The sequence below is a fragment of the Scomber scombrus genome, chromosome 10 (genome assembly GCF_963691925.1).
Source record: "Scomber scombrus chromosome 10, fScoSco1.1, whole genome shotgun sequence".
NCBI lineage: Eukaryota > Metazoa > Chordata > Actinopteri > Scombriformes > Scombridae > Scomber > Scomber scombrus.
The window spans coordinates 1,127,910-1,155,236 of record NC_084979.1 but is presented as its reverse complement, the minus strand read 5'-3'; the positions used below and the strand labels follow the sequence as shown (position 1 = coordinate 1,155,236).

At 40.7% G+C, this 27,327-nt stretch overlaps 2 protein-coding genes across 2 annotated transcripts in view; both read right to left on the bottom strand.

Moving 5' to 3' along the window:
• Window positions 1-584: 584 nt before the first annotated feature.
• On the bottom strand, window positions 585-11,869 carry si:ch211-251b21.1 (uncharacterized protein LOC571720 homolog). The gene is made up of 10 exons (XM_062427024.1): window positions 11,755-11,869; window positions 11,563-11,629; window positions 7,649-7,680; window positions 7,010-7,195; window positions 6,257-6,480; window positions 4,470-4,567; window positions 3,184-3,401; window positions 2,440-2,659; window positions 1,149-1,399; window positions 585-1,062 (listed from the first exon to the last, which is right to left on the bottom strand). The coding sequence occupies exons 2-10, from the start codon at window positions 11,615-11,617 to the stop codon at window positions 964-966; spliced, it is 1,383 nt and encodes a 460-aa protein (XP_062283008.1). The 5' UTR covers window positions 11,618-11,629; window positions 11,755-11,869; the 3' UTR covers window positions 585-963.
• Window positions 11,870-14,699: 2,830 nt separating this feature from the next.
• plch2a (phospholipase C, eta 2a) overlaps window positions 14,700-27,327 on the bottom strand; it is a 71,490-nt gene continuing 58,862 nt past the window's right edge. The window contains exons 20-22 of the mRNA XM_062426535.1: window positions 27,145-27,224; window positions 21,937-23,182; window positions 14,700-16,699 (exon numbers count right to left, since the gene is read on the bottom strand). Of these exons, the coding sequence (XP_062282519.1) occupies window positions 15,036-16,699; window positions 21,937-23,182; window positions 27,145-27,224 (2,990 nt within the window). The 3' untranslated portion in view covers window positions 14,700-15,035. The remainder of the gene's footprint in view (window positions 16,700-21,936; window positions 23,183-27,144; window positions 27,225-27,327) is intronic.

Genomic DNA, 27,327 nt, shown 5'->3' with positions numbered 1-27,327 from the left:
GTCCAGTTCTGCTCGAGGCTCCTTCCCATTAAAGGAGAGTGAGAATGTTGGGTCTCTTTAAATTAAATTAAAGAGTAAAGTCTAGACCTGCTCTATGTGTTTTGAGATTACTTTTGTTGTGATTTAGCGCTATATAAATAAAGATTGATTGATTGATCAATCTTTTTTTGTTTGTTTGTTTTTTGTGAAAACAGCTGCCAGATTTTGTTCCGCAAAACCAAACAATAAAGTAAAAAAGGATAAAAAGCTCATTAGAGCTGAGAGGAACTGCAGTTGGTATTAGTTTGTCACTAAGAGGGAGCTCTGTCACATTACATATCATTTGATCCATTGTTTAAATAAAAATATTTATTAGAGAAGCTTTAAACATGAGATCTATAGTTATTTTTTAAATTACTTTACTAAAAAAAAACAACAACAAAAAAGCATCCTGTAGTGTGCTTGGTAGTATGTTTGTTAGTAATGCTGCCGTTGTTGTCTCTAATGTTCTACGTCTAAAAAGAATGTTTCATGGACGATGTGGTGAAAGACAAATTTCCCAGAATATTTGGAGGATACGAGCGATACAAAATATTAGTAAACTATTATGAATCATGAAGAGATACATTTTAATTAGTAGGGGGTGGCATTTGGACATTTGATAACCTTTGATCAAAAAAAATCTATTGATATTCAACAGTAAACAAATCAATACACAAAAAGTATTAGTATATCTGCAGAAAGTGTGAAGTTGTGAGTCCCTTAGTTTGTTGCTTAATACAATGCAGCTGCTAGTTGATGATGATGATGATGATTCCGGTGGCCACTAAGTTTTTCTTAAAGGATACAAAACACACTGAACAAAAACAACACATGATCGTTACTATGGAAACATGTAAAGCTAGTTTGTTCGATGGAACAGGAAGAAAACACTCAGCTTATCCACATTTTTGACACTATGTTGTTAAAATATTAACATTTCCTTTAGGCTTTGCTTTTGTCTGTAGTGTCCTGCTCTGCGCTCTCCCCTCCGCTGCCAAACCGCCAATTCAGCTCTGATGTCAGCACAGAGCAGCATGATTTCTGTGACAGAAACGAGAAAAAAAAACATCATAATGTGACCAAAGAAGTCTACGATGTGATCACACTGTGTGATACCGTTCTCTTACCTTGCTGTCCTTAGCTTGGTTGCGGGCCTTGGATAAGAGCTCCAGCAGGGCCAGCAGCAGTCCGACGCCCAGTCCCAGGCCAAGGAGGAGAAAGAGGCCCCGTAGGTCGTGGGGCTGCAGGGCCTCGGAGGTTTGAGCCTCATCAGCTCCCATACAGCTGCTGGCCCACCACTTGTCCCGTAGGTATGTCAGCTCACCGGATTCACTGAGCTGGAGGATGGCGATGGTTAGATTCTTAACCCATGGGGAACCTGGAGGAGCAAGGAAGAGACCTTTAGAATTAGTAAGCTCCAGCATTTCATCCCAAAGGTGCTGGATGGGGAAAAAGTGAAGGCTATGTGCAGTCCTAAAGGGAGGGAGCTCTGATTCAGAGTGCCGGGTTGTGTGTCCAGTCAAGTTCTTCTACAGCAAATTGGGGAAATCTGTAGGCAAAGGTAGCCACATACTTTTGGAGAAGCAGATTTTGAAGCATTGGTCCATTGCAACATGATACAGCATAACAGCAACAATGACAACAAGCAGGAAACTGACTCCAGCAGACACAGAATGACGTTAGCATTTATTTGGAATTGTTTTTGTGTCCTCCTGATGGATATAAGTCTAATATTCACTCTCCTTGTAGCTGTAGTTTGACCTCTATCAGCTCATGAGAAAAATATCTGACTCCTTAGCTGCTGAATGTTCCGCTGTGTTCACCAGCAGCTCTCTAAGTTTGTTTGTATGATGTTTGGTGCTGAGCAAGTAGTGTACAGTGAGTTTATAGAGCTTTTTCGCTCACAAAATAGCTGCCTGCTGCTGCTGAAACCAGGTTATTGAGATCTGTGAGACAAAACAGCGAAGTTACAAAACCTAAGAGTGGCTTAAAAGCTCTATAAAGCTGGAGGAACTTCAGATTTGGTGATAATTCGGTTTTCTCCTACAAGCAACACCTTTCATTATTCATGTATTATTTGATCCATCATTGATTGAAAAAAATATTGATTGGTGCAACACTGAATACTGTGTGTATGACCATGGATATGTCGTTGGTGCCACCATGTAGTAGATGTCAAAGAGTTCTAAGCCGAGGACACTGAAAGAACACATGGATAACAAATAGCCAACTTTACTTCACAGGGAACAGTCTCAAGACAAATAAATGACTTCAGAATTATTTGAAATAAAATATAATCCTATAAAAATACAATTAGTGACCTGAAGTAATATAGGACAATTTTTTTCACAGTACAGGCTTCATTGTTTCACCGTGCTGTCTTTCGAGAATAAAAACCATCCCAAAACACTGACTCACCCAGAGGTGCTGCAATCGAGTAGGCTCTCATAGCTACGACTTCCTGGGAGCGGGTCAGTTGACAGTAGCGAGCCACTGCCAAATCCAAGGACACTGCTTCACCGATGAAGGCAAAGTTTCCCTCCTGGGCAAGACGATAACCCTCCTCCATGCTGGACACATAGCTCTTCTTACGCTCCATGTGCTGGTAGATACGCCGGTAGACGGGGTTGTTGGAATTCTGTGAGGGAGAGAAGAATGAAAATCATAATATTTGAATCTTCTCATATCCTCAACACTGTACTCTGAATGTACAAAATTTCAGCACATTCAGTTTTATCAATCTGTGTCAGGCATTATGAACAGCTCCCAGCCAGCATGTCCATGTGGGCTCCACATAGGTTAAATGCGGGCTATATGGGTACTGAGAGGGCAAATTTTGCAGGTCCCACATGGTTTCAGTAACATGGGCCCCACATGTGAAGCCCATGTGGGCTGGCTAACTGGGCCCCATTTAAGGTCCATTCTGATCCCACTTAGACCCCATATGAGCAAACATATGGGTCTGGTGTAACTAACCCATTTGGGCCCCACCTGAAACCCTGTCAGAATCCACTTAAAGCCCATATGGGCAAACACAGGAGGGGCCACCATGGAAACTGCGGACAAACCCACTTGGGACCCATATTTGCAGCCCAAATTTAACCCTTCTGGGACCTACATGGACATGCTGGCTGGACTGTGGTTAGCAACTGCTGACTGTACCTTAAAGAAATGCATGGTGGAACCAGCTTCCACTGTGCCATAATCTATCACATCCTGGTTGGCGAGGTCTTCAAAGCTCTTGATGGAGACGTGTTTGTTATTGGAGTGCAGAATGGAGTTGAAGTTGGCAAAGTAGCAGGCCAGCAGCAGTATAGCAAACAGCCACCAGATGGCGCTGACTAGACGTCCAGACAGTGCTTTAGGGTGAGGACCAGCACCTGGGAGGACGCAGACCATTAGACTGTGCTTTGAGCAGAGCAGCAGTGCTTTTAAAGCCAAAATTATAGTTTTTGATTTAAACTGGGGTTAAATTCAAACCAATGAAGTCAGGGTTCAAATTTGAATAATGTATCAATATGCAGATGTAAAAGATAAACATTTTGGATACATTAGTCAGTACTAGCACAACAGAGCCCAGTGTTCAAAAGAACTGTTGGTGCATTATATTGTAGGTAATGTAGGCATCAGGTTGAAGAATGTTTTGAATGAAAAGACAATATCTCTGGTTGTGTTGCATCCATTTTGATTCTTCTTTTTTCAACTGTCACAGGAATGAGAAATAACATACGGTGGATTCAACTCACAGTAATGACACAAAAACTAGGTGGTGTATCCTTAAAATGGTAATGGTAATAAAGAAGAAAGACTAGGACAGCAATCCAAATACACTTTTTAAATTGAAAATTCAAATATCTTCTTCAGCATCTGTATCGGCAATTCCACAATGAATAAAACAGGTGGAGTTAATTATGGACATCCACACCTGGACAACAGCAAGGGGAGCTAAAATCATATGATGTAGGCTACTAACATAATATTACAGGAGTCCAATGCTTGTACTTTTTAAAGTACAGAATTGGAGTTAGAGCACAGTTAGTCTAGCTTAGCATGATGACTGGAAGCAAGGGGAATCATCTAGCCTCTAAAGCACTTCTTTTTGTGGTTTAGGATTAAGTTAGATTCAGCTCAGTTAAGCATCTAACCAGAGGGTGCAAACAGAGACACTGGGCCTCATGTGGTACCTGCACCAACATCTGGAGTTACATGCTAGAACTATTTCTTGATGTGTGCAGCTTCCTGAAGTCTAATATCAAAACCTGCACTGTAGCCTAAGACAGTGCATAGTAGCACTGGGTGGATGGATACACTATTGTTTAAAGAAAGCAATTAAGCCTGTTTTACTAAAGGTTAAACTACTCCTTTAAAAGTAATGAGTGTTCAGTATGTTCTGACAGAGCAGAGACCGGCATCACTGTGTTTCTCTGCCTGTGCTTCAGCTGGGTTACCTTGCAGGGTGAGAGCTCCTGTGATGTACCAGAAGCTGTGCAGCAACGTGAAGCTGTGCTCCTCTGCGTCTGGCTCTGCCCATTCAGAGGGACTGATTCTGGGAGGACATAAAAAACAAGAACACTGCTAAAGCTGCACCAGGCTAGATTCCTACCTAAAAAAAAAGACCTGTATGCCATCAACTGCTGGAATATAACTGGTTTGTGTGGATACTGGCAGAAAGTCACAAATAATATAAGGGCATCTGCCATATACAATCCTCGTTTAAAGAATATATATATTATTATAATTATTGTTTGTGAAATGTATGTAGGATCTGGATCTGCATCCCACACTGATAAAGGCATTTTAGAAAACTGATACCTACACTACTGGTCAAAAGTTTTAGAAAAAAAAAACCTTTTCCCAGTTTTTTATTGAAAGTTATGCAGTTTAATGTGTCATTGTACTCTGAAATGAAAGCAAAAAACATATAAACAACTGCAGTTAAAAAAGACATGGAATCAATTTATAAACCAAAATGTATTCTAAACGTTTGACTCATCAGAGTAACCACCTTTGGCAGATATAACAGTTGAACACACTTCTTGGCATTCTTTCTACAATGGAAATCAAATATTCTTCAGAAAGTTCTTCCCAATTCTGTTGCAGAAGTTCCCATAAATGTGTGGCACCTGTAGGTTGCTTTGCTTTCACTCTTTTGTCCAGTTCATCCCATTCAGCTCGATGGGGTTTAAGTCTGGAGACTGTGCTGGCCACTCCCTGTTTTCAAGCTTACCATCTTGGTCTTTTTTCCTAAGGTAGTTCTGGCATAGCTTGGACTTATGTTTCGGGTCATTATCTTGCTGTAGGATGAACCCCTGACCAACTACGTGTATACCAGAGGGTACTGCATGGTGCTGCAGAATGCTGTGGTTGCCGACCCTGGATCCAGAAAAACAGCCCCAGACAATCATGCTTCCTCCTCCATGTTTGACAGTTAATGTCACACACTGAGGAACCATCCTTTCTACTCGACGGCGTACAAAACTCCTGCGTGATGAACAGAATATTTTAAATTTTGATTCATCAGTCCATAACAGTTTCTTCCAGTCTTCAGTAGTCCATCGGTGGTGTTTCATGGCCCAGGCAAGCCTCTTCTTCTTATTCTGACTCTTAGCAATGGCTTTCTTGCTGCAACTCGACCTGTCAAACCTGCAACTTCTCTTCACAGTTGAAACTGAGACTTGCTTACTACGACCACTATGAAGCTGTGCTTGAAGCTGTTGTCCTGTGAGCCGTCTATCACGCAAGCTGTTGACTCTCAGAAACTTGTCTTCTGACTGTGTTGTGGCTTTGGGTCTGCTAGACTTCTTCCTTTCAGAGATTACCCCCGTTTCTGAGTGCTTTTTGAGGGTGAAGGAAACTGTACTCACTGACACCTTGACTTTCTTTGCAATTTCTCTGTAGGAAAGACCTTACCTTTTTTTTAACCTCTGGCCTTTCACCACTTACCTTTGTACCATTTCAAGCTATTCGTTGGACTTGAACTACTTGAATTTCAATAAAAAACTGGGGTGTTCTAAAACTTTTGACCGGTAGTGTACATATCTGGAATATTAGTGTATTAGTAATTGAACACACATAAAGTGTGTAAGAATTCAAGTGAATCTGAATCCTAACCATTCATTGTAGGCCCCTATTTATTATGAAATAGCCACGATCTTTCAGGTTCATTGCATGTCACACTGTGAGGAATGGGTCAATCAATCAAACAGTGAAGTTTCATGCTTTGTACTGTACTGACCTGCCCACCAAGAATATGCAGAGACCAGTCAGCAGGAATGCGATGAGTAGACCCACCCACATGTCGGTGGAGAAGGGTGACAAGAGGCTGAAGGCGCTTTGTTCAAAAGCCATGTCTTTGCGCAGGATGAAGCCAATGCCTGTTTGCATGAAGGGGGTGGTCATGTCCACAAACTGCTCTCTCATTGCAGTCAGGGTCAGTGGGGCCACAGCCAGGTCAGCCTCCTGGTAGATGGAATGGGCACATATAATAATTTTTTAAGAAAAACCTAACTAATGCATGACATGTTGGGAATTGTGGAGCTTAAGCCTCACATACTGTTCATATTCATGCCTCATAATTAGTCTCTACGCTAGTTCACATTAAAAATGTCCCATCAGTATTTAATAATGTTTGAGAACATTTTCAGAATTCAACATGATTAAATGCTGATTTTTGAATTTTTTGGACATTTGTATATACAAAAATGTGTATTTGTTACACAAAAATAAAAAAGATACTGCATTTAAAAAAATATTTTGGGTCACATTAGGAAAAGTCCACCTAAAAAATGTGTATATGGTGTTTTTGACTGCTCTCAAATGTAAAATGGGTCGTATTTAACCCGGACAGTATGTAAGGGTTAAAAAACAAGCTCATGATCCAGAATAATGTACATAATAGGTCATAAGACATGACATACAGTTTATCACATGTCATTCACTGTATCCTGTTTTGTATGTATGGTCTGACTCTTCCCCATCAGTGACTTACCCCTTTGATGACCTCACCAATCATGCCGTTCCAATTCCCACTAGAGTCCATGGCTCCGTAGCGGTTGTCCTTCACCAGGTGCAGTTTGTAGGTGAAGCCCAGCTTCTTGGAGAGCTCAGATATCAGGTCAATGCAGTAGCCCTCCAGCTCTCCTCCAGAGCCTTTGCTCATGGTGTATGGTTCTTGCTGAGGCGGTGGGAGTAATGGGAGGATACGCATTTAAAAAGATAAATAAAAATTGAGTCAAGAATTCGCTGCTGGTGAATAATGTACTGAATTTTGGTGATTTTCATGTTTCACTCAAGATTTACAAGATGCATTCATTACAAACTTCGAGGTGCCATGTACTAACTGATAATTCAGAATAATTCTGTTTTGTGTAACCAATGTTTTAGTTTTGTCCATCACATTATCTGCATTACTTAAACCATTCTGTTTGGATGTCAAAGTGACTGGGCTGAAATGTTGCAAGTAATCCCTCATTGTACAGAAAAACTGTGTTTGCACAAATACAATAAATACACAAGGTCAAAGTTGAAGGTGTTCTGAAAGGCCTGAGACATGCTTTTCACCAACACATGTGCATCAGTTATGGTACATCAGTTATGGTACATGAAAGAAAGAGGGAGAAAAAAATACCTTTATAGTGGTGATGGACAAGTCCTTGGCATCTAGAGTGAAATATCAAACACAACAGTACATTTTGGGTTCCTGTAATGAAGTCAAAGTAATCAAGCAGTACAAAGATGAGTGGATTTAGTTCTTTGGCTGACTAGTTTTCAGGTTTCATGTCTACAAGCTTAAGTGTGGAGCAGCTTCTTAAAGCCTAATGAAGCATATTGTTTGCTTTGAGTCTCAGTCATGTGTTTTTCTCTCTGCCACAGTAGTAAATAAACCAAACAACCACTGAGGGACAATGGATGTCTTGTTGTCGTTTTTTTTTTTGGGGACCTGCAGAAAAGGGCTCCACACTGAAGGGACATTCGCAAGGTACAACGAGGGGAGTATCTGGGGCTCTGTGGGGTATCAAAGGGGGGATCCGTCTTTAAGGACGTGTTCCGGCACAATCATTCAACCCCCCTTTTACCATGTAATCAGACCAGGGGATGAAACCCCCCCGCCCACCACCACCACCACACCCCCTGCCCTGACACTGACAGTTGTTTTCCTTTTGCCGTAACTGTGACCAATGGCATTCCCAGCATGTCCAGCAGGACCTAACATGCCCTGCCAGGGTCAGTCAGAGAAAGGAAGGGGGGATTGAGCGGAGGTGCCAGGGGTTCAAATTCTTCATAATTGCATGCGATAGCAGAAGCCGGCCTGGTTGGGTCATATAAAGCCCATGACACTGTCAGCTTCCTCTAGAGAGGATGACAGGACCTACGATCTGCGGAGATGCCTGTCAGCTCACCGCCTGCCTGCAGAGTCTTCTCCCCACATGGTTAATTGATTTATCACAGTGCTTTCTAGACCACAGCAAGGCATTAGCCCCTCCACTGGTGAGAAATGGGTTGCTGCCACATTGGATGGTGTCCCCCCTGTGCTTTGATGAGACTCCAACAGTCCAGCAGTGCCAACGGGGAAAGAGTCAAATGTGAGGAATGATTTGGGAGCGTGACCTCTTCTCGTAGTTCTGCCAGAGCCTGCTGGCAGAAAGCCAGAGCTTTAGCTACACAGGCAGCTTGTGGAGGCAGGGCTGCTCTGGAGGAGGAAACGGTCTCATTGGTTGAGTGAATCTTTAATGGGTGGAGTCATTGAGCAATTCAGTTTTTCAGAATGTAAGTTGACTAGCTAGCAAAATCGTTTGACAGAAACAGAATTTATAGAATCAGCAGGAATGGCCTGATAAATGATGACATATTATTATACTGTTGTATGGTCTTTAACAATTTTACTCTTGTGAAGCACTTTGTGACCTTGCTCTAGGTGCTTTATTGTATTGATTATATAACCCATGTTTTGACCATAGACCATAGTCTTTTTTAAGGCAAGAAACAGAATTTGGATGAAAGTATTTTTTCAACTTTTTAAAATGTCAAATTAATTTCCTGAGTGACAGCTTTGCACAGTAAAAAATCACTAAAAAGCCTCAGGCTGGGACTATGACTTTACTGTGACTTCTAGAACATGTCAGTCAGTCACAACCCTAAGTGCCAAAAATGTGACTCTATAGCGGACCAGCTTTGTACCACAGGCTTAGTAGAGTCAGCCTGAGAGTTCTTTTTTTCTCCAAAGTCTCGTTTTCAGCACCAAAACTGGGCAAATATGGTATATGTTATGTATGGTAAGGCCAGAGAAACATGCTGGTTGTTCTTTTATTTAAGTAAGCAGTTATTGAAGATATGTAACTGGACACACACCCCAGTCTCCTGAATGAAAGATTGATGCACTACACACCCCTCCACCAGACACTGTATTAGCACTAAATGTCGGCACTGGATGCAAACCTGGAGGGATAAAACTGTCCATTATGAACAGAATTCTTAGGGATAGCTGGGCTTAAAGAAATAGTTCCAGCTCCTGAACCAGAGCTAGCAAAGAAAGTTGGTGACACTGTTTTGAGTGTTTAGAAATGCCAGAATGCAGATGATATTCACTTCATTTTCAGTGTGTGTCAGTGTGTTGACACAATTGCCTAATAACAAAGAAACTAAATGAAATATCACAGTTATTTTATCATTTCTGTGACCACAGCTGTTCCCCTTATAAGAAGCTTACATAACTAAAAATCTGTTTGAGCTCAGTTGTGACTGTTACAAATGTGTACTCAGCTCTGCAAGTAGTTCAATACCATCCTGTTCACTGAGCCATTTTGGTGTTTTTCACGCATCATATTTGAACAAACTCCTCCTAGAGATTTAATCTGACCAACTTCAAATTCACTCAGAAACATCTTCAGACATTGGAGATGAAAAGTTATCAAATTTGATTACTGGTTTGGTTGCTTCGTGGCGATGTGAGGAATTTTGATGTTTCACCATTAAACAGGAACTGCTGGCCAAATGGCGCCACTGCACCCTGTAGAAGATTAAGAAAATTGAGCCACTTCCTCTAGATTGACGTAGATGAACGAAATTTGGTATATATCTGAATCATCTAAAGACGCACAAAAAAGTATCTTGGACCCATACACTCACTCCAACAGGAAGTCGCCATTTTGAATCAAATTTGCCATTTTGGCGCTGTTTGATACCATTTCCACACCACGTACTTTAATGAAATCCTGCTACAGATTTAATCAGACCGACTTCATATTCACTCTGTGTCATCTCAAGACCTTGAAGATGCGTTGAGTCAAATTTTGCTGCTTCGGGGCGGGGCAGGGCAGGGGAGAGAGGGCCCGGTCATCGCTGCTTGCAGTTTTAATTATTATTATTATTCTTCTTACCACACGACTTAATGTTAACATTATTTGACAGCATAAGTGGGAAACAGTGCTAATAAATATATTTAGCAGAAATATGGTCAACAAAGGCTAAATTACCCATCTAAGTACAATATTCTGGTGAGAGGTGAAATGAGTCATGCTACATAAGAATAATAGAGAAATAAACTCTCATAGGAGTTGATTTCTACAGCCAGTGGCAACAGGATGTTCTGTTGCTATGTCAACCAGCGCTACGGTTGTAACGAACTGGTTGACCAATCACATTTATTCATATGGGAACTGTTTCCACAATGCATGACTGAGTTTAGTAGGTACATTAATCAGATTCCTGAGATTTCATGTCGCACATTCATAACCAAGTAATAGGATGAATATACAATTGTATCCAAAGGAGACAATTATAGTCTCCTGAGTATTCTATGGAAAAGTAACTTGTGGTTAAACCATTTCACGGTTCAAAACGGTGTAATGTACGTGCATCATAGCCAGATACATCATTCTGTGCTGGGGGAGCTGACTCTGTAACTAGGAGGGCTGCAGCCTCAGCAGCACCCTATATCCCGTGCCAATGCACGTGGAGGGAAAGTCACTTTGAGCAGTGGCTTGTGTTTGTTTTTGTGTGTCCACTGCTGTTGAGGGAGGTGAGCAGTTAGTGTGATTCACAGTAGAAGACAAAAAGCACAATTCACAAAAGCACTATGCGAGCAGTGCTTACGTGCTGATTGTAATTGTGGCAGTGTCACATTTCACAGAAGATTAACATTCATTAACTGCAGAAATTTTTGCAAATCTCAAACTGCAATTAGCAGCTTACATGTTTTAAATTTGATAAAAGTCTTTCTGATATGACTTTTTTGACAGCTATAAGCCAGATTGTTTAACATATTTTATAATAAAACCTTTTGATATATAATTAGTGAAGATAACATAAGTGGTGTTTGGCCTGGAAAAGAAACATCAGTAACAGGAGCTCTAGCGGCAACATAAAGAGAATTACTGGATGTGAAACTAGTTCAATTTTGCTCCATCACAAGTAAACTATATTCTGCAAGTACTTCTAAACATAAACATGAATCTTGACAATAATAAATATGTTGATCCAAATATAACTATGTCTAATGTTGTTACAGTGCCAGTTGTGTGTGTGTCTGTGTGTGTGTCTTACCTGCAGTGAATGACCATGCTGTCACACATAAGATTAAAGTTACACAGCCTTTCATGTTGTCACGAGCCTGAAAATATCACGGATTAATCATTTTTCTCTGAGTTTATCTGTCAAATTCAGACTAACCAAGAACATATGGCATATATATTATGGTTAAACATGTGAAAACCTACAAAAAAAAAGTGTCCTTACCTCAGGCGCAGTGTGGATTAAAAAACTTGACTTCTGTGCGAGGGATGACACCAGGAAAGTGTATAAGAAATTCTCAAGAAATCTTCCAAGTGGGTAAGGGGAAGAGTTGTGTGCAGCTGAGCATAGTGGGGGTTTATATGGGGGAGGACACAGAGGGAGGAGATAGGAGCCTCAAATAGTGATAGAATCCCATGAGGTTGAGGAGGAGGTTTTGGTGGAATAAAAAAACTATACCAGATTATTGAAGCCATATGTATTCAACTGTAGAGTTATTAAAACACTTACAAGTTCTAGCTTGTGTGAGTTTTGGGGATTTTGTACTTCAGACTGTGATGTGTGTGTTTAATTCTCTCACCATATACACTAATGCAAAGAAATGAAATGAATTACAATATGCTACTGTCTAAGTTATTATTCAAGCAGTTTAGGGTGTTTCCAGCGGGTCTGATGGTTATCACACTTGTTTTTGTATTATTACATAACAGGATCTCCAAAAAAGGAGGTGGAGGTGGACAGGGCTGAATGGTCTGTGGAAGCGGGAGGGGGTGGGGTGGGGTAGGGGGTGACTTTGTGGATAGGAGATCCCACAGAGTCAGAGGAAGAGATTTTCTCTTCAACATATTGCACTGGAATAACTATTTTGTGTAACCGTGGGACGTCTGAACAAATGTCAACTTATTGTTGCGGTCTTATATTTGAGCTTAGGGCTGTAAATACAAATGTAAGCAATCAAAGTAGTTTGCACTATTCTATGGTTAAGTATTAAGACCAAACTCACAAACTCAAAGATTACATAATCTGCTACAAATAATATCTTGGTAATAATATCCACGAACAGCTGTCTTGTTTCTTTGTCTTAGAAAAAAATCCTAAATGTTTTAACATAAGCCAACAAAACAAATTGATTTATTTCCACAAAATCTTTGAAAACAGGCAGTGAATTCATCTAAAAAGGAGGGGCTGCATTTACACTTTGAGACAAAAACATTCTCTAAGGCCTGAAGTGCAAAACAGGACTTGGAAGTTTCAGTTGAAAGGCCAAGCCATGCCAAATTGTCTAGATAAATACGGCTTTAAGAGGGGCTCTGTGGTTTTCTTGGAATCCTAATGAAGCTGTCTTTTGTGTTTGTGTACTGGCTGGAGAGGAGTCTGTGGCGCTAAAATGAGCATGTCGTGCTTCAGAAAGTCTTACAGAACTTACAGAGGAGGCCTGGCAGTGTCTGACAGCTCACCATAGGTGGCCGTCAGTTCTGGAAACCACAGACTTGACAATGGACAAGCCTTTGACTGACAATCTGTGTCCTGAGAAAGCAACGAGTGGCTGCAACGCTTCTTGGATTTGAAGATTTAGGATTAGAGCTTCAGGGTTAGGGTTAAAGGAGTTTTAATATTTAAAGTAACTTTGATCCAATCATTGTTGTCCACATCTAGTACAATTTCAGATTGTGTGCTTATTGTGTGATCATTACTCCGGGGGGCTTTTCAGAGAACTGATTCTGAGACATTTTATTAACTTCCTCAATGGTATGCATAAATCCATTTCTATCGAAGTAATTATATTAGTGTTTGTGCTGTTTTAAAGACATTTCAATTATGCCAAGAACTCTTCCAAATACTTCAGGATATTTTGGAGGAATTTACAAAACCTATGATGAGGATATTATTCCGTACACACACACTAGGACAAAGTAAATAGTTTTGCACCCTACAAAAAAAAAAAAAAAATCAGATCTTGGGTGGCAAGTGATGCTAAAAAGACGTTTTTCTCTCCTTTAATGACTGACTGAGGGTTGTTGTCTCTTCTGTAGCCTCGAGTCATTGTACTGGAACATTTTCCCTCCTGCAGGGGGTCTGCTGTTTTTTGCCAGGGAGGTTGAGAGAGGTGACGGCTGGTAAACACAAACCCAAGTAGAGTCCATAATTAGAGCAGCGAGCAGACTCCAAAACCAAGGCCAAAGGCCTTTACATGTCGGCTTGCATAAGACTCATTTTAATTGGTTTGCTAACGGCTCGTCTTTGTCTCCAAACTAAGACAACTGGTAAATGATCAAATGTACAAGAAGTCAATGAGCCATGAAACCTTGCATTAATATTCATTTGAGATTTATTCAGGTCATAATTACACATTGTTTGAATTAAATATTTTCCCTACAATTTCGCACAAAGAACTGGTATGGCAGTGCAAACAATACAGCAGGTCAACAAATAAACGTGCTTTGATACAGATCATTTCCATCTTGCTTTAGTACCATGGACCAATGAGAATACAAGGATTCAGATATGATGCACTTGTGAGCATCAAACAATCCGAAAAAAAGAAGTATGGGATATAAACAAATCTTCATATAAAAAATCTTTGTAAAATAAAGCACAGCATTAGGATAAAATACATAAAATACATGCAGTGAAATAAAATAGGCTAAACTCAGTGTGGAGTAGTCTACCAGTGATCTTAGTGCTGTGACATGCCACAGATCAGGAAGGTTAGTAAAATATTGGCAGCTTGGTCAAATTACAATGTAAGCACTACACGAAGAATACTAAAAATAAGACCTTTCATCCTGCATTGTAGGAATAATTCCTTTCTATTTTTTTCACATGAGACAAGTCACAGCTTTTAGCATCAAACTGTACATTATGCTTAACATGATACCATGCCATCATTTTCAAAGTATTGCTAGTGGATGAATGGTCTACTGATGATAATAATGCCTTGACATTAAGTAGGCTATCTCATTTTCAACTTACTTAAAGCATACCATTACAGTTCAAGTGAATGAAAAGAATGGATCATTTTAATTCCTGTCTGTCCTCTGGTTGTGATCTATTGCTACCGTATGGTCATGTTCCAAAAAATACTCAAACATAAGAGTAGATCTCAGTCAACATAAAGAGTCATATAAAAACTCCTGGTATTTTTTCACGAAATACATTCTGGCATTCATCTAACATTTGGTGCAAACCGATGACAGAGCTGCAGTCGTTGCTTTTAGTTCTTCCAGAACTTCAGGACAATGTTTTCTGAATGTGAAAGTTAAATAAAAACGATTTTTGTACAACCTCAAGATGCAGAAAGTGATTGTTCATGTGTTACTGATTCAGAGGAGCAGTTTGCTGCAATATTGTTGAAATAATGTACACTGTGAACTGTTTTTCTGTGAGATATACTGTAAGATATGCAACTTTTTCTAAAAAAAGATTTCTACTTGAGAAAAAGTGGACTGTATTCCAAACAAGTTTCTAGCTGTATCTCTCACACTCAGTTCCAAGTCAGCCAGTTCTTAGAGTTTGAGCATGAAAAAGACTTCACTGTTGTCAGCGTCTGGGGATAACTGGGACTGTCTAGGGGAGGGGGATCCTAGAGGGGTGAGCTGACTCAGCAGGTCCAGGCTGGTGCAGGGACTCCGGGCCATGCTACACGCCCCTTCGGGGTTACCCCGCTCCTCAATGGGGCTAGCAATACTTCCACTGCCAAAGCTACCAGTAAGGCTGAAGCTTGCACTTCTGCCCTGGACCAGGCCCTGGAGCCTTTGCCTTTCTTGGGCCTGCTTGGCCCTGTTTGCAATGTAGCGCACCCTGCTTTGGCTCCTTGAGGATGTCCTCCGCACCAGGGTCTCATCCACGGATTCCACTTGAGACTCTTGAGGCTTGTTTTTAGGGGTGAAGTCACTAGCAGTCAGGGGCTCCACATCAGTGAGCTTCCGTAGTTGTTCTGTCAGATCGGAGGATGGTCTGGACTTCAGTGCGCTGCCTCTGCGCAGCTGGTCCCTGGTTGGCCTGACAATGAAGCTACGGCTGATGCTGCGGTACTTGCTGTCAAAGTTACAGGAAATATCCTCAGAGGTCAGATCCCCAAGGCTTTTGGACATGGAGGCTGTAGCTGTAGGGGATGTAGCAGTTGGGGTTGTAGATGCAGAGGAGGACCTGCTGGTTGATGATTGTTTGAGCCCTTCCATGTAGAGCCGGCTCCATGTGTGCCTCCTTTGAGTCAGTCTGCTGGGAGAGTCTACTGAAGATTCCTTGGGGTGTTGCAGAGGGCGGGGCTTGAGCTCATCGATGGAACACTCATTCTGCTGAAGATTGGGGTTTGACTTGCTCTTGCTCACTCGCAGGGCATCGTAAGAGACTAAAGCTGAGTGCCGGAAGTTGACCCAGTGAGGGTCGCAGGTGCTGCTGGCAGTGGGCAGGCTCTTCCTAGCCAGGTTAGGCAGGGACAGGTCGATGACGGTGTCGCTGGAAGAAATGCTAGAGGAAGAGGACATGCTGTCTCTGTGGCTGCCTGGCTCCAGCTTGCTCCAAAGGCGGTCATTCATGGTGGCATCTGTACAGACCTCTGGTACTGCTGACTGGGTCTGCCCAGCTGAGGCTGCAGGCACCCGAAAGTGGCCCTGACTTTTTGTTCTTCTTACTGGTATGTGCGATGAAAGATTGCTGAAAAGTGTTCTCCTGGCCTGGGTTGTCTGAGCTACAGGGACTGCAGACGTTCCAGTGGATGCAGTTGCAGCAGGAGAGTCACCTCTGTGGTCAAACTTCAACTCTTCTGTATCATTTTTCCTTTCTGTAAGAGTTTCTAGGGTTCCCCTCTGGCTTGGTGTAGGCTCCATGGATGAATGAGTGCTTCTGTTGGTTTGGGTGTCTTGGCTGCACTGTGATGGGTCACCAGGGATCACCAGAGGGAGTGGCATAGTTCTGGAAAATATAGGCACCTTGTTAGGGTCCCTGCTCACTTTGATAGGGCTGTCCACCACCCCATTTGAAGGAACAGTCGATGGGGATTCTGCTTTTTTTGCTGTGGATGGTGAGTGCAGTGGTGGTGAGGAGTGATATGAAGACAGGCTTTCTTCTGGAGTGGGGAGAGAGCGGGTAAAGCATGTGTTCCTGGCGTCTCCAGAGTTTATTGCAAGAGCTGGAAGAGGGGGAGCTGGTCTCTGCACTGTGGAACAATCTGTGGAAAGAAAGACAATACAGAACGTTACCACTGTTATGAATGTTCCTCATGGTCACTAACAGAATTCTGACTGTAAAAGTGACATCTGTTTCTGCTTGAAAACTAGGGATGCACTAAAAAAGGACAAGTCGAATGAGTGTGGGTGCATGTACTGCTAAGAGCATCAGGTATTGTCCAGATGTCGCTGATTCACATTTGGCTAAATGCAGTTAGCTGTTCTGCTCTATTTTTTCACTGTGATGAGCTAATGCTGATGTGCAAAGCTACTGCTAATACTGACTCATTGCTTCTTGTTTTATAATAAATGCATTTTAATGTGAAGGCGGGGGCAGACCTTCAGAGGGACATAGGCAATGACAATACCATTTGTTGTTACCAAACTAGCAAAAATAAAAACAATATTGGTTTTCTAAAATAAATATTACTCCCTTGTTGAGCAGGTTGGTGGATGTTGGGTATGAACATATTTCATTTGAAGTTAAGAACTGATGTGAAGTTATAACTTCTTGTTACCTTGATCATCGAAGAATTAGTCTTACACAAAGAGGTTTATACATTTTACTTTTGGAGTTACTGATGAAGCCACTACAAGTGTCCATAACAATAAAATATTTAAGAGATAGTTTGACCAAAAAAAAAAATCTAAATTCATGGTACACTGACCATCTTTTTCCAGAGTGTTCAAGTGTATCAGACTTCATCAGGAAAGAGTGCTCAGTTGTCTGTTTTACTTTATTTGTTGATGAGGGCCGTGGAATATATTTGAAAGATACAAAAAAGCAAGTACAGGACTTTAAATTAAGATTATTGGGTCAAACTGCTGTTTCTAATCTGAAGAATGAACTTTCATGTTCCAACATTAAAGGTTCATTTCAGGTTTTTCCAAGCTGGTTTCTATAATTGAACCATCATTTCTAGCAGTTACAATAACATTCTGCGAATGTGAAAACATCACTACAACAAAATTCAACATTGTACATAAGAATTGCAATTCTCATCTTGTACGCCTCTTAATCAATTCACACATTTAAAAAATCAATTTTTATGAATGTCATGCTAACAGAACGAAAAAGACCCCCCCAACTGAACTGTGTGCACATGCTAGATTGATCATGTAGTTCATCTTCAAAACATGCTGAATGACTAAACAACTATCCTCTGCACACAAGACAAGCTGACCAAACACAACTTAAACACAACTCTGGGGTAAACAGAATAACTCAGTGCAGTCTGTTTTACTTCAAACATCTCTCTTCCCCACATCTGATGGTGCAGCAGAGAGGCTGCTCTGCTCTGCTGGAGACATGATGTTAATAATAACACTGCTCTCCTCCTCCACTTACTCCACAGCAAACAGACCAACTTAACTTAACCAGTGATGTTGGTCAGTAAATTACACTTTTATTTTATTATTCTCATACAGGAACAAGACTGCACAATGCTTCAGAATTAATGCAGTTAACTTTTTTAAATGGTTTGGTGCATAGTGTACTCTAGTAAGACACTAAAAATAGCACCTTAAAAAAAAGACTATCTAAATCACTTTATTCCAGGTGAAACAAAAAGTAAAGATATTTGAAAACTATGTACCTACAACTACTGCAAGTTAAATAGTAAATGGACTGCACTTATAAAGTACTTTATCTTCTTCAACATGTGGACAGGATGACCTGGACATCAAACTGTGTCCCACTCTACCCCATGGAGAGAGAGCCAGTCTGTAAACAGCAGCAGATGTTTACAATCAGTAGTTTTGGGTTAACATTTTACTGTTAACATTCATTTGTTAAAAACCTTCCTCATCATCATTTCACTGCTCATGTTTCTTAACCCATTGCTTATCTTTTTAAGCGATGCCGCTGTCTTCCCAGATCTCAGTAATTAACATTGTGAGTAGGGTTCAGTGTTATTATCACTGATAGGATGTGTTGCAAACTACAAAAATAAGACAACTGAATCATGTTGAAGTTTTAACATAAAATACTAGCCATAATACATAAAAACGATATAAACTGTGTGCACTATAAAGAGAATTTTGTCATCATTTAGTTTAGGTGGAGTCAAACTAAACCTTTTCCAGTGTGTGGACCTGCACCCCCCCGTTGTGAGACTTTCACAGTTTCAAGAATGTGAAAGAGGAGAGAAATATAGATTTCAAACCCCTGCCAACCCTGACAGGAGAAAAAACAAAAACCCCAGCGGCGACATGTGAGATAGAGAAGGATGGGTGAAGTGAAGGTGAAGGTGCACAGGATGCATTTAAAGGTTACGTGCATTCAGTAGTTTACCTGGCTCTGGTCATCCCCTCAATTCTGCACTAGGAACAGAGAGAGCGTGCAAAAGGGACAGAGGAAAAAAGGAGTTTAGCAAAAAAAATGGGAAAAAAAGAGGAAGAGTAGAGGCAAGGAAATGGCTTACAGAACAGAAAATCATTTTAACAGGAGAGAGATCATGGACTTGTCTCCAAATCAACACGAGAACAAACATCAGAGCATTTGTTTCACACTGAAATGAGCAAGGAGAAGTGAAGTTGCTCAGATAAAGATTGGTGACAAATTCGAGGAAAAACCCACAAAAAAGGTCTTAGTAAGATGTGGGGCCACCACGTTCCACGAGAGCAGCTTTGATTTGCCTTAAGATTGATTCTACAGAGTGTGAACTCTACTGGAGGGATGAACAGCATTCCTCTAAAAGATATCGCTTCATTTGGTGTTTTGATGTTGGTGATGGAGAGCTCTGTCTAACATGCGCTCCAAAAGCTCACATAGGTGTTCAGTTGTGTTGAGATGTCATATCATATGATTCACATCATTTTTATACTCATCAAACCATTCAGCGAACCCTCCAGCTCTATTAGTGGGGGCATTGTTATCCTGGAAGAGACCACTCCCATCAGAATAAAAATGTTTCACTATAGGATGAAGGTTATCATTCAGGACAATGTTGTACAGACTTGCAATGACTCTTCCCTCTATGAAGTGAACCCAAACCATGCCATCAAAATGCCCCCCCAAAGTATCACAGAGCCACAAGACCCCCTTACTATAGGGGTCAAGCATTCAAACCTGTACCAGTTTTTCCTTAAATGTGTCACCAATCTGTAGAAAGTTTATCATATGACTTAATAAAAAGTAGCCAGCATCATATGATGAAATTCAACTTTTGAAGGATACTTGGACCACGCTTTCCCCACAAGATTACATTTGATAGTAACAAAAGCAGATGTTCATCACATGATAAACAGAGAGAATGGGTGTGGGGAAGAAAAGCTGTTTTTTCCCTGAAACATGTCACATGAAGGGGGAAGGAGAGGGTCTTCACCTGGGTGCAGCTGATTTCAGTGGCATGTGACTCTCATTACACAGGCATGACGGAGTCTCCAACTAATGTATGATTCAAACTTGAACTGAGTGGTAAAGCACTAACTAAGCTTTAAGATATCACTGTACTTTAGCTTATAGCTTGATGGTAGAGTGGACTGCATTATGTTGAAAGATATTCAACTTTCTTCATCACATATTTAAAATAGACAAAATATCACCAAGAAGGTATTTATTGCAGGACTATTAGATTTTCCTTGAGTCACTCAGTGTACATGTTGACCAGGCTGTGATTTCATAATGTAATGTGTAATGTAATATAATGTTATTATGAATTCTTAAACAGAGTATGATCATCATTAAAGTCCTAATATTTTGAGAAAAACAGTTATGACTATATTTAAAAATGATTACTTTATTTAAAGAATAAAGTCATACATTTATAAGAAATGAAGTCCTGTTGTGTGAAGCAAAGCATTACAGGAAGAAGTCATAATGGTTGTACAGTATGAATAGATGTTTTCTGATTAGATTGGGCGGATTAAATCAAATCTGCTCAGATTTAAAAAAAAAAAAAAAAAAAGGCTCTTAAAGCCAAGACAACAATAGTGATAATGGGTTCTTTAGGCTTTTTTTGGTCAGTGTAATGACTGCAATAACTGGCCTTTAATCATTGAATTACTCCTGATTATACACATTAGATTCAAGGATCTCTCCCAGGTGCGGACCGGCTATTTTCAAATGCTAATTTTTTCTATGATTTACTTTTAAATTTTTCTTACATCTCAGCCAATCAGAAGTTTATAGAAAACACTGATACGTAGCATAATCTAGCTAGCAATTTTAGCTCCACTTCCAGAGCTTCCAGGTGCAACCAGGTGAGCATGTCATATAAGTGTGCTCTTTGAGTTTGCTTATGTTGTTTATGTTGTTTTAGACCATATGCATTACAACAGAACTGTAACTAGGCTAAATTGAAATGACTTTCATTTTGGGTTAAAAACTTACCACTTCCCTCATCTGTCAAGCATGTGGGTAGTATGACGTACAGTATTTTAGGCAAATGGAAACAAAATTGGAATCAGTAATTAAAATAGTGATACTTTGAAGGTTTAGATATCAGCTACAAAAACTAGAACTCTAATGGACCAACATGGAATGAAATAAGTAAACATTTTTATTTTATGTTTTACCTTAAAGCATTTATTTTACCCTTAAGGATATGGCTTGTGAATTTCTACATTTTACTTAATGTCAACAAATCTGATGTGCAGCACGAAAGCAACAATGAACTCATCTTATTGTGTGTATTGAAAGTCTGGCATATGTTTTTCTCATTAGCTCTGTAGAGCTCCGTTGTTGTCAAACATATCAATATCAGTCATAGTTTGTTAAGAAAATAATAATGATGATAATAATAATAATAATAGAGATAACATAGTAACCTCCACTGAGCATGTGCAATGTAGCTGCATTCACAGAGTTTCACTAGCTTGATATAGTACTGAAGTTCTTTGAATACATTTATAACGTACTGTAGCACAAAGTCAAGAGGCTGTAAGTAAAAATATTGCTTAAGTTTGATGTGCGTCACAATAAAATAAACAATAGAGCACAACATGAAACAATGAATGTTTTTCTATCACACAGCCCTCCTCTGCACATCACAGTTGTTGACAATAAGAACATGTAGATAGCCAGCTAAATCCCTAAACTATCAGAGACATGTGTGGGGGGGCAACGTTTTCTACGCACAGGTACGGAGCACAGGTACGTCTATGACAGCATAGCTACCAAACATTAGTGGTCGGGGGAAGTATGGAGACTATATGGAAGTCTGTGGCCTACAGTACATAAAAGGTGGGGCACTACACAGCAGCTAGCGGGTTGTTGCCTCAGGCTGATACATCTTACCAGCAAAGAACATGGGGGACTTATGTCGCAACTCTTCCATTTTCTGGGCGAACAGGGCATTCATCTCCCGCTGCAGGGTCCCTACGGCCCTCTTGCGGCTGTCGAGGACAGAACGTGGAGGCAGCATAGGAGGCGACTCCAAGCTGCTCAGGCTGCAAAAGCTGTCGCAGCTGCTGCTGTCGCTGAGTGAGAGACCTTCATTTGCATTACTGTTTGTAAACGGGGCCAGTGTCGAGTCGCAAACGGTGCCATAGCTGGGGGGCGTTGCCTGCTGCCAACGGACACTGGTCCTGCAGTCTGGTGTGAGGCTGGACACTGGTGTTACAACATTGGGGAAGCGTCTACGGGGAACGCTGCAGGACCGGCTGTTCCTCTGTGACGCATCAGGCTGAGTCCGGATTTGCAGGCCAGCCAACGTTTGCCTGGCTTTGGATCTGGGGAAGGGGGAAGGTTGCAAGACAGCCTGGGGCAATAACTGAAACTGGGCCTCCATGCCTGACTTGGGGTGGGAAGGAGCCTGTTGTGAGTCTGGCTGGGTGTCTAGGGGCTGGGGCTCGGCCGGGGGCTCTGGTTGAACTTGTCTTTTGGTCGTGGAGGAGCGGTTACTTCTCTCCTGTCTCTCCCCTTCTGTCATATCGGACTTGCATCCCTGCCTTTCCTCAACCTGGCTCTTTCTTTCAGCCTCTGGACTCTCCTTGGTGCCCATCACACATGTGATGCAGTTGGAGGACATCCCCACCCTGCCTGAGCTGTTAAGCGCCACACGAGCAAACACCCCTGGCTTCGTGTCCAGGGGTTCATGAAAGCGACGGCTGGCACGTTTCAGAGGCTCGCTCATGGGATGCGGATGAGCAAAAAGTGGGCTCTTACCTTTACCCTCCTCTGGGTGAAAAGCCCCATTGGTTTCAGGATGGTCCCAGGGGCCCTTGGGTTGGTGCGATGCCAGTGAATCCCCGTTGTGGTGTTGTGGTGGTGTGGGTTGGTGAGAGGTGGCAGCAGAGGCCTTGTCCTCAGACTCTCGCTCCTCACTAGCACCCTCTGAGCTGTAGTCTTTGGTGTCGATGGCGATCTCTGCGAAGCCCTTCTTGATTTTGGGCTGGCCTTTGGTGGGTGCGCTGGCGGTGCGGCGCAGGAGGTGGGCACCAAACGGGTGCTTACGGCTGTGCTGTGCAGCAGCATGGCTGTCCAGGGAAGCCTGCTTTGGGCTTCTGTGAAACAGCCCTTTTATGCCGCTGACTGCTCTGGCCTGACAAAAACACAACAAACATGCAATGAAACTTAATAAAACTAAACACGTCACAGAGAAGTCATACAAAAAATGTGTGTTATAATGTAGGTGGTACTCGTCCACACTGCATTATTGCAAAAATACTATTTTTTTAGTTTGTTTGTTTTTTCTGTGAACATGCTTATAAAGAAAGAAAGAAATTCAACCAATAAGCACATTTATCTGAAACATTTCCTGTAATAACACATAGGAATGATCACTTATGACATTAAGATGATCATTCGGCTGTAATCCATGCTGACTCGCTTTGAATTCCACTTTGATTCAAATAATTCACCTGTTAAACATCTGGAGCACTGACACATTTTTAATACAGCGGCTGTAGTCCCAGTGGTCAGTTATTAGTTTGGTAAACACATGCTTGAAGCTACCTGTCAAAGGTAAACACATGAAGAGCCCCACCGGCTGTGTTGGCCTGTTCAACTGAATACTATGAATTTAAACTTCTGTTTAAGAGAATTGAAATTTTCCAATTTTGCCGACCTCTAGTGATAGAACCACACATTATTCCCCAAGAATAATTTGTGTATAACTAATGTACAACAGTGACTGAAAAATGATCAGTAAGAAATCTGACCTTACAAACAGCTGAATTATTTGTTCAACTTCTTTAATATTTAAATTTAAAAAACCTAAAACATTTTGACACTGTGTGGATGTCTCCTGTACCTTTAGGTGCTTTAAAGCATGGTTAGGGTCAAAAATCACAATGACATGATGACAATGACACATATGACTGTGAAGCAAATGGAGTTTCAGTGAGACAAGGGATCATCATATATTACCTAAACACCTTGCCATTACTGGTTATTAAAAATGTCAAACAATGTGAAAGAAGTAGATCCAAATAGTCTGAGTGTGAAAGCAACAGTGCGGACAATAAGACAAGACAACAATGAAGAAAAGAAGTCTTTGGCTGATTGAAAAAAGGGAACAGGTGGGTTAAATGCTGCAGAAAATGCCAGACAGGGAACTGAACATGATAGTCAGGAGATGCAGCAAAATGAGTTTTATTCTGCTGCCTGAGCTGCAGTCTGACATTATGAGATATACACCTGTTTGCAGTGTTACACAGAGGCAGATGAGAGGTTTAATATTATTATTATTATTATATTGCTGTTCATCTACATAATGTAACATTTGTCCAAGGCACCAGAGGACAGGCCATGTCACTGCCTAAATCAAAAGGTTGATGCTCTATGCAGCCTCAGCTGTTTGTTAGATTGATGTTAACACATTGATCAACAGCTGCTTCAGGTATATTGTGCTATACATTAGAATGGTGCCTTAACAATAACATGCAAACCTTATTATGTTAACTTGCAAAATATTTAGTGTCTATTTACCACTTTAGCATGCCATGTTAGTTGTGTAAAGCTCAAAGCACAGCTGAGTCTGATGGGAATGTTATTAGTTTTAGACATCTTGTCATTAATTCAATTAATTCAATAAAAGCAATCAATGTAATGGTTGTCAGAGTATCAGATTATAGATTTATGTGTTTGACTGACAGACATGTCATCTCCACCTCTACAGCCACGCTGTTGTGAAGTGGTTCTGGAGCCTTTTCCTCATGATTTCCCTTCACCCACCCACTACTACACCTCCAGCTACAGTGGAAGTTGCCAGGTATGCTCTTTGAGTGTAGCAGAAGAAAATAGCAACTTAGCATTGAGAATAAGGACTTAAATGTATAAAATACATCAACATTAGATAACCAACAATGGTTTATCTAGAAATTACAAAAAAATGAAACTTGTGGGTGTGTCAAGAAGAAAAAGTGACAGATTCATGTCTGGCTCTGAAGGTTCAGACTGTGGGTAACATGACAAACATGTATGCCCCAAAACATTAAGACTGTAACCTATATAACACTGTTTCAAATACTGATATATACTGGAATGCTACAGATTTAATATATAACACAATGATTTCAAATTGTATTGTCAGTTTTTTCTGACAAAGAGTCAAAAACATTTCTATTCTGGGAAAGAAAAAAGCAGAAAAATGATACAAAAAACAAAAGAAATAGATAACCTCAAAGGGACTGGAACTGTATCTCTCTGCAGTGCAGCACGCTGAAAAAAACGTCTACGTTAAGAGGAAAAAACACCTGGCAGATTTCCTGACTCACATCTCTTTCTTCTCTGACCAGTGCAGAGGTTAAAGACATTGGATCTACTTGGGGGATCAATGAAGATGTAGGTAAGTCAAGCCTTCATAACTCATGTGAGGCATGAGTTGGCCTTTTATTTTCTAAAGCTTGCATTTCGCTGACAAGAGGTGAATGTGCAGTGGGGGGGGGGGAGGGGAGGGTGTCACTTAGGTGGCAAAGCATGTGGCTCATGCAAGATGCCGACTGGATCTCACTACACCTGAGTATTGAGTGGCAGCTTCAGGGCTCCTAAAAATGTCCTGCCTCTAAATGGAGCTTTTGGAAAAAGAGGAGTCCACTGAAATTACAAACAGACAAGAGGAAGAGAGCGAAAATCAGAGACTGGGATGAAAGAGAGAAAAAAAAATGGGTGGGTGAGGGGGAGGAGGGGGTCAGAGAGAAATCACAAATAGGCACACATAACAGCAGAGAAAGAGGAAGTTCAAAGCAAAGGACAATGAATAACAGAGAGGCCATTTACAACATGACTGCAGACAGCTGAGAGCACTGAAACTGAAGAATCAAAGGGAAGTTAAATTAAAGCCTGTGTGATGATAACAATGACTGTATTATTTATGACCCAAGAATAACATTTTGAAACAGAAATAACAGCAATATTACATAAAGTCAATATACGCTAATATTCCTATGAGCAGAATTTGCCAAAGCGCTATTTCATTTCACTTTGCAAGTGTTCCAACTGTTATTTGAACAAAAGGCCTATTCTTCAGTAAGGGTTTGTTTGTCCTGTTCAAACAGGAAATGACCAAACACAAACTGTTGACACAAATCTGGAAGCAGACTATCATCTAAAATGTATGCTGTAGCATTAAGATTCTCTTTTATTGCAACTTATTTTTCATTTGAAAACATTTCCCTGGTTTTGGGAAGATCACATATATAGACAGGAGTATAGTATAGTATAACAGGCTATACTCTATACTGCCTATATATTTAGTTCCTTGAAATCCTTAACAGTGCTACCAGCTAGAAGTCAAAGTCCATTAAATTCACATGTTAGTTGAAAAGCTTTTTTTTTACATTTTACATAATTATCTTTAAACAGGGGTAGAGAGAGAGGTACAGTATGTCATGCCTCTAAGGTGCTGTCCAGAGTCAAACTGCAGATGTTGCAGTGTTGTGGCATGTGTCATCACCAGTAGGCATAAGTGGTGTCCCTGTTGTCAATGATTGAATAATAAAGTAGCCTTCCCGCCCCAAATATTGCCATAGAAAGCAGCAGTAGGGCTGCATATTAAACCTAAATACATTTTTTTTGTACTGACAAAAATGCATCTGTGACAAAAAAGCATTAAAACTCATAAACTGAAAGCTGGCACTCAGTTTTCTATTATTTTTAACTTGATCTGAGCTCCATTTCCCAAAAAATGCTTCTGAGTTTATGACTAAGAATCAGAATTTTACCTGTTTTAGAAACTCAAGCATCTTATCTGCAGTATCAAAAAAATAACAGTCAAAACTAGTGGAAGAGTTAAGAAGAAGGTTCACTGTCAGTCCTTCTGGTCAATTGACAGAATTGTCTGATTTTTCATCAGATTATTTAAATTCTAAAATAAACAGTTCTGTATTTACTTAAAGCAAATGATTGGTTGGACTCTTATTAACATAGGCGACATTCATATTTTATGAAGCTGTAATTGTGTAAAGCTGTTTTACAAGCTTTAATTATAGAGGACATTTCAATTGTAGAGCAAAGATTGTAAATTCTTCATACTTCTCAGCCGGCTTCGTCGGTAGTACCTACCTTACCAGTGATGTCATTCACAGCTACATGAACAAAGATGGATGCCTCTTCCATACCTTCCAAGTATACGTGACGATAACCTGTTCACAAAGACATCAAACAGACAGCAACACGATGAGTGAAACACAACAGGACAGAGACTAAAACATGTCTATAAATAATACAAGCTGCATCAACCAGCAG